Here is a 14,675-nt window from a genome sequence, read left to right on the forward strand (position 1 = left end):
CATGGGCATTTGTTCTGCAGTTATCTCCTTACTTATGTGAATGTTCGAATTTTCAGACCGAAAGTTGAAAAAATTAAAACCTAAAAAATGTGTAGCTTCAAGGTTTCTAGCATAGGAAGAAAGCTGAGTCAATAACATAACACAGTGTCTATGTGATGAAAACAAACACCTGCTAGGGAAAAGCATGACTCTTCCTATTAAGATCAAAAAGAAATTTTTCTTCATTATGTTCTTGAGGACACCATGTAATATATTTTTAAAAGCATTTTAAATTACATCCCTTCTATAAATAGAATATTTTTTGTAGCATTCATCAAAATGGTTAGTGGAATGAATACCATCCATGGTTAATTCCAGTGAAACCAGCTTTATGGCAAACCATTATGATACATTCCAGGAACCTTAACTTCAAGCTGTGTAGGGTTCCTCAGTATAATTCATGAGAAGTCTTATTCCTGTCTTTTAAAAGCTTAGAGAAACAGGGTACCTGGCTGTCTCAGTCAGTGGAGTGTATGGCTCTTGATCTCAGGGTCACGTGTTTGAGCCCCATGTTAGGGGTAGAATTTACTTAAAAAAAAAAACAACTAAAAAAAAAAAAGCTTAGGAAAAAAAAAAACTCAACCTTTCTATTCATTCATCTCTCCTCCCCTCCATTTCTGTTATAATTTCCTTCTCTAGTCCTCTTTCACAAATTAGTTAATACAATATATACATTTCCTTACAGCTGTTCTAGTTGGCCAAGAAAATTTTACTGACTTTTTTTTTTCTATGGTTTGTCTCAAAAACAAGTCTTTTTAAATGTAAAAAATGTATTAAAATAGGCATTTAAAATATCATTGCCATTTACTCAGAGATTTTAGTATTAATTCCCTTCCCCCTGCCCAAAGAATCTGTGTTAGAGTAACTAGATGGATTATATAAAGTATCCTGCAAATAGTTCTCCATAAACATTGTTTTACCTGGAGCTTTTCCTGGGTATTGGGCAGCAGTGAATTTGAGATTTTATTTTTCTGGCAACTGTCTGAAATACAGATCTTCTGTGTTATTGATTAAATTTGAACCATTATTCAGTGAAGCTATGTTAAAGTTTACGTTCTTTTTTGAAAATTGAAATGACTAACAGGAACAGGACATTATCTCTAATTTGAGATTAGCCAAGGGAGTACCTATGGGTAAAGCCAAGACTCTAGAAAATAATTTTTTTTAAGATTTATTTATTTATTTATGATAGAGAGAGACAGAGAGAGAGAGAGACAGAGAGACAGAGACAGGAGGGAGAAGCAGGCTCCATTTCGGGAGCCCGACTTGGGACTCGATCCCGGGACTTGATCCCGTGCTCCAGGATCGCGTCCTGGGCCAAAGGCAGGCGCTAAACCGCTGAGCCACCCAGGGATCCCCCTAGAAAATAACTTTAATTACTGGTTCAGTTTTCTATCGCTATGTAATGAATTGTGACAGTAGTTTAAAACAACACAGATTTAGTATCTTATAATTTTCATGGATCAGGAGTCTGGACACAGTTTAAGCTGAGTCCTCTACTTAGGGTCTCACAAGGCTACAAATCGAAGTGTTGACCAGGGCTGAAATGTCATTGAGGCTCTGGATCTTCTTCCACGTTCACATGGTTATTGGCTGAATTCATTTCCTTCTAGTGGTTGAACTCAGGGCAGCTTGCTTTTTCAGGGCCACTAGAAAGTCTCTGACCTCTAGACTCCCTCTTAAAGGGCTCGGCTTTATTTTGTAAGTTCATTGAGGAAAATCTTCCCTTTGATTAATTGAATGCCAGTTAGGGACCTTAATTACATCGGCAGACTCTTTTCACCTTTGCCATTTAAAATAATATAATCATGGGAGTGATACCCCATTTCCTTTGCCCTATTCCATTGGTTAGAAACAAGTTGCAAGTCCCACTCACACCCAAAGAGAGAGGATTATACAAGGGCATGGGGCCTTGGGGGTCTTTTTAGAATCTCCTGCTTACCAATATTACACTATTGCCTTTAATAAAACATTTTAAGTAGTTTATTTTGTTTTATTATACAGACAACATTAATGAAACTTGAAGAGAAAAAAAATGTCACCCCATAATCCTGGTATCCAGTGTATCAAAATGTTTTCCTTTGGCTGTGTGCGTGCATAATTTTTATTAAATATTGTAGAGCAGAGATACAGTTTTCCATTGCTTTTCACTTAGCAAGGGCATTTGTCTTGTAGTTTACATAATGTTTGTATGTATCATCTTTAAGGGATGCAAATGATTTAATCAGTCATGCCTATGTAACAGAGCCCACATAAAGCCCTTTAAACAATGGGGCTTGGAGAGCTTCACAGTTCGTGAACATATCCACTTGTTGGTAGGGTGGCATAGTCCAGCTCATTGGAGGCAGAAGTTCCAGTTTCTAGGACCCATATGGACTTTGCCTTGTGTACCTTCTCATCTGGGTGTTGTGTCCTTTGTAATAAACTGGTAATAGTAAATAAAGTGTTCTTTGGAGTTTTTTTTCTCTTTTTTTTTCCTTTGGAATTTTATGAGCTGTTCTAGCAAATTATTGAAATTGAAAGGGAGTTGGGGTTGTGGCACCACCTTGTAGCCAAGTCAAACAGAAGTTTGTGTAACATGGGGACCCACAAGTCACACTTGTGACTGGCATTTGAAGCAAAGGCAGTCTTGTGGGGTTGACCCAAAAGGCTGAGGAGTCTGATGCTGACTGAGTAGTTATTGTCAGAATTGAAATGAACTGTGGGATACCTGGTGGTGTCTGGAGAGTTAGAGAATTAGATGGTGTGAGGAAAAAACCTGATATATTTGGTGTCAGAAGTGTTATTTGAGTAAAAATACCTCAGTTGGTCAAAGAATAGGCAACTCAGCTTCCTAAGGTTTGGCCCTTGCCCATTTCCTGGGAAATAACCTCTAAGCCCTTGGAATATCCTGCCTGGTAAGAATGCCTTTGTTTACTTGAGGGCTTTTGGCCACCCTATATTGTCTATGCTGACAGTGTGGCTGACAATATGGTAGAGACTTTGTGTGGTGTGGTAGGAGCTTGACCTCTGGAAAAGTCAGAGGCTAAGGTCAGCTATGCAGATGGTCAGTCTTACCTACATGTGAGATCCCTGATAAAAATGCTCGATACCAGGCTTCAGTTGAGTTTCCCTGGTTGCCAGTACTCCATGAATGCTGTCACACATTCTTGCTGGGAGAAATAAGTGCTGTCTCTACAATTATACCAGGAGAGGACAACTGGAAGGTCCAAATCTTCTGGACCATGTCCTAGATCCCTCTTCCCTTTACGGGTTTAATTAATTAATTAATTAACTTACTTAAAAGATTTTATTTATTTATTCATGGGAGACAGAGAGAGAGAGAGAGAGGCACAGAGACACAGGCAGAGGGAAAAAGCAGGCTCCATGCAGGGAGCTGGACGTGGGACTCCATCCCGGGTATCCAGGATCATGCCCCAGGCTGAAGGTGGCGCTAAACCTCTGGGCCACCAGGGTGGCCCCCTTTACTGGTTTTAATCTGTATCTTTTTGCTCTAATAAACTGTGACCGTGAATAAAATGGCTCTTTTGAGTTTCATGAGTTTCTAATGAATCATTGAACCTAAGGGTGGCATTGGAGACCCCTGAACTGCAGAGGTTCATCCATATTATTGCAAGTATCAATACTCAGTTCTTTTTTATTGTTGAGTAGCATTCAAAGTTTGTTTACTCTCCAGTTGAGCTGGTTGTTTCCAGCTATTGACAATTATATATGAAACTCTAAAAATATTTGAGTATCAGTTTTTGTGTGATCATAGATTTTTATTTCACTTGGGTAAATAAGATTTGAATTGCTGAGTTATATGAAAAGTGTCTGTTTAACTGTGTTAGAAACTACTAAACTTTTGCAAAGCGGCTATACCATTTTTCACTGCTCCCAGCTACCAACTGCTCCTCATACTCTTCAATACTTGGTATTGGCGGTTTTATTTTTCTTTTAATTTTAGGCATCCTGGTAGATGTGTAATAGTATCACACAAATAGTTGTGCTTTGCATTTCCCTAATAACTAATGATGTTAAGCATCTTTTCATATGCTTATTTTGCCATTCATATATCTTACTTGATGAAGAGTTAGACATAACTGAAATGTTGAACAGAAAAGCTAAGGTTTTTTTCCCCACTCTTTTCCCTGTCTACTTTCAGCTTTGATAATCTCTGTTGACCTATCTTCAAGTTCGTTGATTCTTTCTTAAGCTGTGTCAGGTCTGTTGCTGAATCTGTCAAAGCTTTTTAAAATTTTGTTATTACATTTCAGATGGACTCTTAGCTTTTCTGTTCTACTCTGCAGTTTCTATGATATTTGCCATCTGATCATACCTATTGCTTGCCTGTTCCATTTGATCCTTAATTATTAATAATCATTTTAATTCATTGGCTGATAGTTCAACATTTCAGTTATGTCTAACCCTTCCCTTTTTTTTTTTTTTTCCTAAGTCTGCTTCTGTTGACGATTTTGTCTCCTGACTGATTTGTTTGCCCTTGAGATTTTGTGTAACTTATAATTTTGGAAGGGTGGGGGTGCCTTACCAAATTACTTTATTTGAAGGAATGATGCAAGCAAAAGAATTTAAAGAGATTTTTTAAATACAATTATAGAAAAGGCAGTAGTAACCTCAACATGCATGCACTGCCTTGTAGACCAAGGAAATCACCCCATGACCAGGCTTACACTTTTTTAAAAAAATAATATTTTATTTATTTATTCATGAGAGACAGAGACAGGCAGGGACACAGGCAGAGGGAGAAGTAGGCTCCCTACAGGGAGCCCCATGTGGGACTCTACACAGATTCCAGATTCCAGGATCACACCCTGAGCTGAAGGCAGATACCCAACTGCTGAGCCACCCAGGCATCCCCAGACTTACTTTACACTGTTTAATTGAATGCTAGTAATCATTTGCAGGATAGTAGAGATTGAAATAAATGGTATTTATGTTAAGAAATAGGTATGATTATGGTTCTACTAAGTTGTTTGTACACAGGGTTGAATCAGTCTCACCTGGAGTTGATTGGATTTATGTAGAGTTTTTTTTTTTTTTTCTTGCTTTGGTTACATTCAGTAAATTACCAATTTTAAATACTTTTATCATCACTATGTGCTAAAGGGTGGGGGTTGATTTGCGGAAAAGTTTTAACTGTTTTTATTCCACCTATATCCTTAAGCCTTACTGGTATATCTGTACTTTAGAGAGCATCTTTCTGTGCTTTTTTGTTATTTCTCTCTACTGGAAGCTGATTTGCCTTGTAGGGGTGGGCCTGGAGCATATCTTTTGTTCGAAACCAACCAGTTTTAGGCAGGCTCTGTTTCCCTCTCTTCCTCATAATCTTGCTTTTTCCTTCCCACTGATAGTAGACCTCAATTGTTTGGGGCTAGGGTATTTCCTGTCCTTCCATCAGGGGGAGGTATTATCTAATTTTGAAAGAACTTAAAAAATTTGAATTATAAAACTACTAGAAGAAAATACAGAAGAATACCTACATATTTTCTAAGTATGACTTAAGGTTGAAACATAAAGATACTAGCATATTTGACTGTATAATATTTTAAAACTTGTGACTATCAAAAGCAAATTGCCAGTGGGGAAATAAACATCCATGCAAATTTAGAGATAAAAGCAAATGAAACGATTAATTTTAAGATGATTTTTGCAATTAGAATACCTGAATAAAAGGACTTTTAGGTATTATAAACAAAGCATATAAAGGCATGTGAGGCAAAGGTTTCAGATATAAAGGTTATTTATAATGCAGAGATTCTCAAAAATTCCTCCATTTGTATAGTTACTTCTGATAGATTAATATGACAGCTTTATTTATTTAAGATTTTATTTATTTATTCATGAGAGACACACACAGAGAAGGAGAGAGGCAGAGACACAGGCAGAAGGAGAAGCAGGATCCATGCAGGGAGCCCGACATGGGACTCGATCCCGGGTCTCCAGGATCACACCCCGGGCTGACGGCCACACTAAACCGCTGAGCCACCCAAGCTGCCCAGTATGACAGCTTTAAGAGCAGATTTGGAGAGCGGAGAGAAGAAGCGATTCTATAGTGCTCTTTAAAAATTGTTGTTTAATTGGGAAGTCCTTTGGCCTGTACTATTTGTATGTACGTATTAATGATTGGTATATTTATCTTTTGTGAGACCTTTGAGATCAAACCTTTCTGGCTAAAAACACATTTGTTTTCCTAAAGCAAGATTACTTTCATCAATCCTTCAATGTTTTTTAGCTTTGAAACTACCATGTGACAGGAGAGGATACTTTTCTACTTGATGAATTATTCAGAAGTCTTAAATGCAAGCTTTTAGGAACTTTAAAGGTTATCAGCCTCTACATGTTATATATTATTTCTAGAGAAGCAAAGTGGTTTGCCCAAAGTTAGTGGTAGAAATAACCTAGACTTGTTTGACTTTTGCTCTTTGATGATATTATATTACGCAGCTGCTAATTTCTAATTTGCTGCATTTGGGGTGTACATCTTAAAACATCTATTTGTAAATGGCTATATGGTATGGGAATTGACCAGTTTTAACCTAAGTATTTGTGTATTTTGTGAAAAGTGAAGTTGGTTAGCCTTTTGAGTATTTCTCTTGGCCATTTAATTTTAGGTAATATAAAAATGTGCCCTGGAGTAGCAAAATGTTCAGGGGATGTTGATTTCAATTTTAAGTTTTTAGTTAAGATCTTTTGAGGTCTGGTTTTCCTATGTGTCAGTTGTGATTTTAAGGGAAAATTCTAAGGCCTCTCTTCTTGTAAGCTTATGTGAACACAGACGTTGGAATTGGAACACTATTTTATATACCCTCTTTAATTGAATAAATAAATTATCTGTAGTAGTGAAGCATATGTGGAACCAGAAGACAATGCTTTCCTTTATATGGAGTAATTTATTTTCATTGCATATTTCTGTTTATAGTATGTTATATATCTTATTATATGTAAACATGTGGCTTTTTCTAGAAAGTGCCAAAGAAAAGAATGACTAAAGATTCCCCATATTTTACTGCTGCTAAGTCTTGTTTTGTTTTGGTTTCTTTGAAACCAGATTCCATTAATGTGAGAAATGTGCCTCAGAGCTGTGTGTTCTTGATCATAAAGTTCCTTCATTATGTAGAATCTAGCTGCACCTTTGGGGAAGAACATTGATGGAGTATAGATCGCAAGCTGAGGTTTTGAGTCAGTATTACTTTTTTTTTTTTTTAAGATTTTATTTATTTATTCATGAGAGACACACAGAGAGAGGCAGAGAGAGAAGCAGGCTCCTGCAAGAAGCCCAACTGGATCCTGGGACTCCAGGATCACGCCCTGGGCCAAAGGCAGATGCTTACGCTGAGCCAGCCAGGCATCCCAGTATTACTTTTTAGCTTAGATTTTACTTTGACTTTCCTCATTTATAGCTTTAAATGTTAGGATAGAAGGTCTTTCCTTAATTAATTTCACAGACATGAATAGAGGCATTCATTAGGACTTTTAAGCTCTGCTACAACTACCATGTGGCTAAGTGAAATTTTATGAGATCTCTAGGAACATAATCCTTTAGGAACCTAACCCCTTCATATATTAAAGAGCTAATATAACAGTTGAGGATGAAAAATGCAGACTGCCATGTAGCATGTTTTTAATAGTAATTAAAGCATTTATTAGAGGGATGATGAAAAAAAAAGTTTGGTGGGACACCCTAGAAAGACCTTACTGAATGCTTAATAGAAGCTATTTGTTTACTTGTTGCTTGTATTTCCTCATGCAGCAGATTAGGAAAATTCTGATGTTATGTGTATTCTTTCTAAATTTAAAATTTTTTATCATTAAAAATAAGATTTAAATTTTCTTTAAAAAAGATTTATTTATTTATTTATTTATTTATTTATTTATTTATTTATTTATTTATTTATTAGAGAGATAGAGCTAGAGAGCATGAGCAGGAGAGGGAGAAGGGGAGGGAAAGAGAATCCCAAGCCGACTCTGTGCTGAGTGCAGGGCTTGATCCTGAGCTCAAATCAAGAGCCAGACCCTTACCCGACTGAGCCACCCAGGTGCCCCTGCAGTTTCATTTTTAATAGTAAATGTTGAAAAGAAGTGGTTGGTTCCTATACAGCCAGAATATAAATTGGAAACTGGGTAAGAGATGTAGAGAGAATACAATTAAAAGGCCAGGTGGAGACTGCTTTTCTCTCCTTCCTGTCCTTCTAGCTTCCTTTCTTCATTTTCTATCTTGCCCATTCCACATGGCATCAAAATGACACTGAGGAAATTATGTTTGTATGTTGGCTTCATCAAAGACATTATTTCAGATTGTACTCTTTAGAACACCAAGAAAAGACTGGTGCTCTGGATATATACTCATGGGATCATTTTTGGGTTTGCATCAAATTGGTAGTTTGGTAACGAAATGAATGTTTTTCGTATGAATTGTAACTGTTTCTCCGTGTCTGTTCTTTAGAAATGATCCCCAGGAACAACTGTGCTTTCCTGGGAAGCCCAGGTTTTATGAAGGCTTGATGTTCTCCATAATGAAATGAAATAATGTGTGTAAGCAGTTATCTTAAAAACAATGAATAACTGTAGGAAAAACAAGAATTCGCATTTATGACTCTAGATTTAGAGATTTGAAATTCCTCTTAATTTGGTTTGATTTAGAAAAAGGTTAATTTTGTTATATTCATTAATTGATTTGGTGCCATTGGAGTATCCACTCTGCACAAAGTTTAGTTGATACTGGGAGTATAGTTGTGAAAAAGATACATTGTTCTTGCTTTTAATGGAGCTTATAATGTACCAAGGGAGACAAATATAATCAATGAAACAATAAATGGTATAAATACGGGTATGGTAAGTACTAACACAAATAGGGAATGTTCTGAAAATCCATAGTGTAGGATTCAGCCTAGTCTGAGAGAGGGCTTTCTCTAGGAAGTGACATTTGAGTTACACTATCATTATCATACATGTGATCAAGGAATATGGTTTATTTTTTTTAATATATATATATATATATTTTTTTTTATTTTATTTATTTATGATAGTCACAGAGAGAGAGAGAGGCAGAGACACAGGCAGAGGGAGAAGCAGGCTCCATGCACCGGGAGCCCGACGTGGGATTCGATCCCGGGTCTCCAGGATCGCGCCCTGGGCCAAAGGCAGGCGCCAAACTGCTGCGCCACCCAGGGATCCCCAGGAATTTGGTTTAAATAAGAGTTTAGGGAAATACTTAAATAGAAGTTATTCAAGGTTTAATGATAAACACAGTAACATAAACTTATTTCCATTCTAATTTTTTTTTTAATTTTTATTTACTTATGATAGTCACAGAGAGAGAGAGAGAGAGGCAGAGACACAGGCAGAGGGAGAAGCAGGCTCCATGCACCGGGAGCCCGACGTGGGATTCGATCCCAGGTCTCCAGGATCGCGCCCTAGGCCAAATGCAGGCGCCAAACCGCTGCGCCACCCAGGGATCCCGGTGCATGGAGCCTGCTTCTCCCTCTGCCTGTGTCTCTGCCTCTCTCTCTCTCTCTGTGACTATCATAAGTAAATAAAAATTAAAAAAAAAATTAGAATGGAAATAAGTTTATGTTACTGTGTTATTTCCATTCTATTCTTGGTCTTCCACTTGCATAATTCAGTTGAAACTTTTTGCTTCCTTTATATTATTTTTTTTATTCCTGTTTTTTATTTTTAAAATTTTATTTGTTTTTAATGCTTAGAAGAAGTTCTTTACTAAACAGTTTACCGTGGCTGCCTTCATTGTAATATTGGCTTTAACAGCCCTAGATGTGCCTGTATATGAAGTTTAAGACCTCATAACCTAATCCAGTCATTACATTTGACAGCTAATAAAAGCTTCCAAATTATAATAGATTTAAAAATTATATGTTAAAATGCACTAAACTTATCCTTTATGCCGCCATTCCATTGATGGCATAAAGGATAAGTTAAATATAACAAATAAACAAATTGAAGCATTTCTATTGTCTGTCTTTCCACATATATTGTGAGTTTCTCAAAGACAGAGGCCCTGTCTCTAGAACCTTGCAGAATGTGAGACACATAAGTGCTAAATAATCAGTTATGAATAGCCTGTGTTAATATGGAGATGGAAACCTGGTGACTGACTTTTATGTTTAAGTGACAATTTAGGATAATGCAGGCTGCTTTGGAATCATAAGGCCTAATTTTTTTTTTTTAAGATTTTATTTATTTATTCATGAGAGACACACAGAGAAAGAGAGGCAGAGAAACAGGCAGAGGGAGAAGCAGCCTCTCAGTCCCGATATGGGACTCCATCCTGGATCTCCAGGATCACACCCTGGGCCGCAGGCAGCACCAAACTGCTGAGCCACCCGGGCTGCCCCATAAGGCCTAATTTTGAATCCCAGTTCCTTAATGTGTATGCTTAGATGAGTAACTAAAGTTCTTTAAACCTCATTTCCTTCATCTTTAAAATAAAGTAAGATTACAAGTATAAAGTACTCAGCATAGTGCCTGATGCATACTAAGTGTCCCATAAATGGCGGCTAGTATTATTATAAGATATGTGCACTAAACTTTTATCTGTGTGTGTGTGTGTGTGTGTGTGTGTGTTCACAATAGACGCTTATAGTGACACAAATTACTAGTATTTAAGAGAGCAGATAACTGGCCCTTTCTATAACTACACCAAATCAAAAAGTGAAAAATTTATAGTTGGTAGGCTGTTTGCTTATTGAATGTAAACTTTATGCACTACTAATTATTGAAATTAAGTAGGTAATTAAGGCCTTTATCATTGCAATGAATATATTTCCTTCCTTTTTAGGTTACGTTTTAAAAGGAGACAAATTGTTTATATGAATAAATTTTTGTGGATTTTTAAAGAACAAAATAATCTCAAATGTGTCTTTTATATGAAGATATTTGACGTATGAAGTTTGCTTGACTTGGGGGTATGTGTGTTTAATGTACATATTGACTGTAGGGATGGAGAAAGTATAAGATCTAGTCTATTTTTAATTTTTCAGTTTCTGTAAGTAAATTTAGTCATTTTAAATACTTTTGTGTCACTCCTAATAGTGAAAAATTCTATAATTAAAAAAAATTGACTAATGCCTTTTCTGAGGATTTTTACAAAAGTAAAGGATGTAAAGGAACTAATTTAACAAATATTCTAAGGTTTAAAATCTGACTTTAAAATTTATTTTATTCCATGTTACTTACAGTTAGGATTTGCTGGCAAAACAGTATAAACAGTATAAAGCAAAAAATGCCAGCAAGAAAACAAATCCTTAAAGGCTTTTTTATTCTACATTTTTAAAAGTGTACTTCAGGTTTCTCCAAAAGCAAAATATCCACAAATTCGTGATTTTTTTTTTTCTTGTAATTTGTTGTCACTGTCCAGAGTCAGGGGATTCGTAAAATATTTTTTGGAATGCAGTACTAAGAATATAAGACATTTAAAAAAAAAAGAATATAAGACATTTGATTGAAAAGGTTATGAAGATATATGGACTTCTGCACTTTAAGTATTTTGATTGATTTGGTGGATTTATGTGCTTTTCAAGAGCATTTCCACGGATAGCACTCAACATGTAAGGAGGGCTCTTAGGAGTACATTTAGAAATTTACCTAGAAAAATTGAAATCAGTTGGCAATTTTACGTAAGTCAACCTGACAATCAGTACTGCAAATATATAATTTGATGAGTGGGATTTATATATACTAAGAGTGTTATTTTCATCTCTTAAGTGACTATTTATATTTTCTCACTTGTTCCTAGAATATCACTGAGATTAGGAAGCTGGCAATTTCTGTAACAATTGTGTTGTGCTCAAGATGACAAAGCAAATCATTGGTAATTTGGTATCAGTGTAGATCTTATCCTTTTCTCCTTCCATATGTTACATTATTTTCACCAGATTATTTTACTGGCTCCTTAATTCAAGTTGAGATTTTATAAATCTTATTATATTAGTCTGTAGTTCTCAAGATGATTAAATATGCACTATAAGAGTGGACCTGGAAATAAATTGCATAGTGAAATTAAATTTTTCTCTCAACTTGCCAGCATGCATTTCTGGACATGGTTTTCCTTTATCTATTACAATTTCCTATTTGGTCTTTAGATTAGCGAAATTAGATCATGATGATTAGAATGTCTTTCTTGTAATTTTCTTTTATAAGCTAGTATCAGTGGCCATGTTTTTTTCTACTTAAAACAACTTGGCTTGGGTGTTCTAAGAAAGATAAAAGCCTTAAGTTTATTTTAAACATTAAGATCACTAGTGTAAACTCCTTTAACAAGGCAATTAAGGAGGGGGGTACCTGGGTGGCTCAGTAGTTAAGCGTCCCACTCTTGATTTTGGCTCAGGTCTTGAACTCCAGGTTGTGAGATGAGCCTGCGGTTTGGCTCCACCCTGTGTGCATGGAGCCTGTTTTAAGATTCTTTCTCTCCCTCTGCCTCCCCACCTGCCTATCTGTCTCTGAAAATAATAATTTTTGAAAAGGTAATTTTTTTTTTGGAGGAGAAGTTTAGGGAAATTTCTAAAAAACCAAAGTTTATTTTTTTAGAAACCAAAATTTAGAATAAATTTTTATTGGTCTATAAGAATTTTTGGAGTGGATTATGAGCATTAGTGGCCCTGAAAAAACAAAACCACACACGACTGGGATTTTTAAAACTACCTTTTAAAAACACTTAATGGATGTCTGAAGTTGAACTGCTTCCTGACATGTATAAGATAGGAAGAATTCGAGGATTGGGATCAAATAAGAGGTAATTATTCTAAATTTGAGATCTGTATGTGTAGGGACTACAAAGTCCTGTTGTGATTGGATGGGAAGTAAACATAATTTATTTTCCTATATTGTGATTGGCTAAAAACCTTTCTTTCCACGATGTTCTCTAACAACGGAATCTGGAGCCTTTCCCTGTTTTTATAGGACTAGTGAGTTTGAGGTATGTGCTGGTACTGAAAGTACTCGAATTGGCACAGAGAATGTAAATTTTAGGGACATTGACAGAAGCCCTCGACCGGGCTTTTGACGTTCTGGCAACAAAGCAATAGCGAGGTATAACCTCTCAAGAGTTCAGAGGTGTTATTAGCATCGTTGAAAACAGGAAGGATGAAAGGATGACAGTGTTTTCCTCATTTTCATCTAGAGTGGTGGACTGTTCTGCAGTGGCTGTTTTCAGTGGAAAGTGTTGCTCTGCTTTGTTTTCAGTGGAAAGTGTTGCTCCGTTTTGCTGCTGGGACTACAGGACTGTTGTTTCAGGCGAAATTTGGGCAAATTCAGGCGGCTGGCACCCTGTGTTCTGAAAAGCATCGCTCCGGAGATGTGGGGTTTAACCTGGAGTTTTATTTTGTGACCCAGGGTGGAACCAGCACGCTGCACCCGCCGCCCCGCCCCCGCCCCCGCCCCCACCCCTGAGGGAGCGGCCAGAGGTGACCCTCAAACGCTCTCCCTGGTGTTCCCGGGGGAGAGCATTCCTTTCTCCCCCCGCCCCTGACTGCCTAGCCTGGCGGGCCCTGCAGCCCCCGGGGCAGCGGGCAGCGGGCGGCGGGCAGCGGGCAGCGGCGCCGGGCACTACTTTCCGTCTGCGGTAGCTCCTCCGACCCTCTCCCGCGGCTCCCTGCCCCCGCCCGCGCCGGCGGAAGGAGACGCGGCGCTCGCAGCCTGCGAGGGATGGGGAGGCGGAGTAGTCCTGTCCACGGCGGGGTGGCGGCAGCGGCGGGGGCGGCCTCGGGGCCTCCGACGGCACCGGCACCCGGCTGCGGGGCTCCTGTCAGTGTGCGGGCGTGGGCGCGGGCGCGGGCGTGGGCGCGGTTACAGCCCGAGGCTGCTGGTCTGTGGGCGCCCGGGGTGCTGAGGACCGTGCGGCGCCGAGGTCGCTGTGCCCTTCTGGGCTGCGGTCCGGTGCGCCCCGGGTGCGCGCTCGCTTGCCCGCGGGGCTGCCGCCGGCCCCTGCCGGCTCCCCTCAGCATGCGCGGCCGGTAGGAGCGGGGTTTCACGGGGCCCGCCGTGGCCGTGGCCGTGGCCGTGGCCGTGGAGGGGGCGGCCGCCGCCTCAGCAGCGATGGCTACGGCGGTGGAGACTCGTCTGGAGCTGGTGGGGAAGCGGTTCCTGTGCGTGGCGGCCGGCGAGGAGGCTCGGCCGGAGCGCCGGGACAGTGGACGGCGCTGGCGGGGCTGGCGAGCGGGGGTCATCCGAGCCGTGTCCCACCGGGACAGCCGCAATCCAGACCTGGCGGTAAGAGCGAGCGCCCCTCACCTCCTCAGCCCTCGCCTCCCAGCCGTCGCCCGCCCTGCCGCCCCGGGCAGCGGCACCTGGCGCGGGGGCGCCTCGGGCACCTGGCGCGGACCGGCCGGCCGCCGGTCACGCCCCTCCTCGGAGCGGGCGCCGCTGCCCCCTCCTCCCCTGCTGGGGTCGGGACTCCCGGGCCTCCTCACGGGCCCGCCGCACCCCCCTGGCCGCCGCCTCGGGTGGCGGTGGAGACCTTCAGGAGAGGCGGGGCTGCGGGCCGGAGCCGCAGGGCCAGGTGGGGGGGGGGGCGGGCGAACACCACCGCTTGACCCCTCGACCCCTCGACCGCTGGAGGCAGGAGGGGGCCATCTTCACCAGCATCTTCCCTTGCAAAGTCTCCCTGGAGCTGGGGTTGGAGA

At 40.0% G+C, this 14,675-nt stretch overlaps 1 protein-coding gene across 3 annotated transcripts in view; it reads left to right on the top strand.

Annotated features, from left to right (window-relative positions):
* Positions 1-14,675, top strand: part of JMJD1C (jumonji domain containing 1C) — a 325,600-nt gene that overhangs the window by 55,586 nt on the left and 255,339 nt on the right. For 2 of the 3 annotated variants that reach the window (XM_055308746.1, XM_055308747.1), the window contains exon 1: positions 14,020-14,262. The exons of the other annotated variant lie outside the window; for it this stretch is intronic. In XM_055308746.1, coding sequence (XP_055164721.1) covers positions 14,089-14,262 — 174 coding nt within the window. In that variant the 5' untranslated portion in view covers positions 14,020-14,088. Of the gene's footprint in view, positions 1-14,019; positions 14,263-14,675 lie in introns of those variants that run through there. 3 annotated transcript variants of the gene reach the window in all.

Source organism: Nyctereutes procyonoides, unplaced genomic scaffold, assembly GCF_905146905.1.
Source record: "Nyctereutes procyonoides isolate TBG_1078 unplaced genomic scaffold, NYPRO_anot_genome, whole genome shotgun sequence".
NCBI classification, from domain to species: Eukaryota; Metazoa; Chordata; class Mammalia; order Carnivora; family Canidae; genus Nyctereutes; species Nyctereutes procyonoides.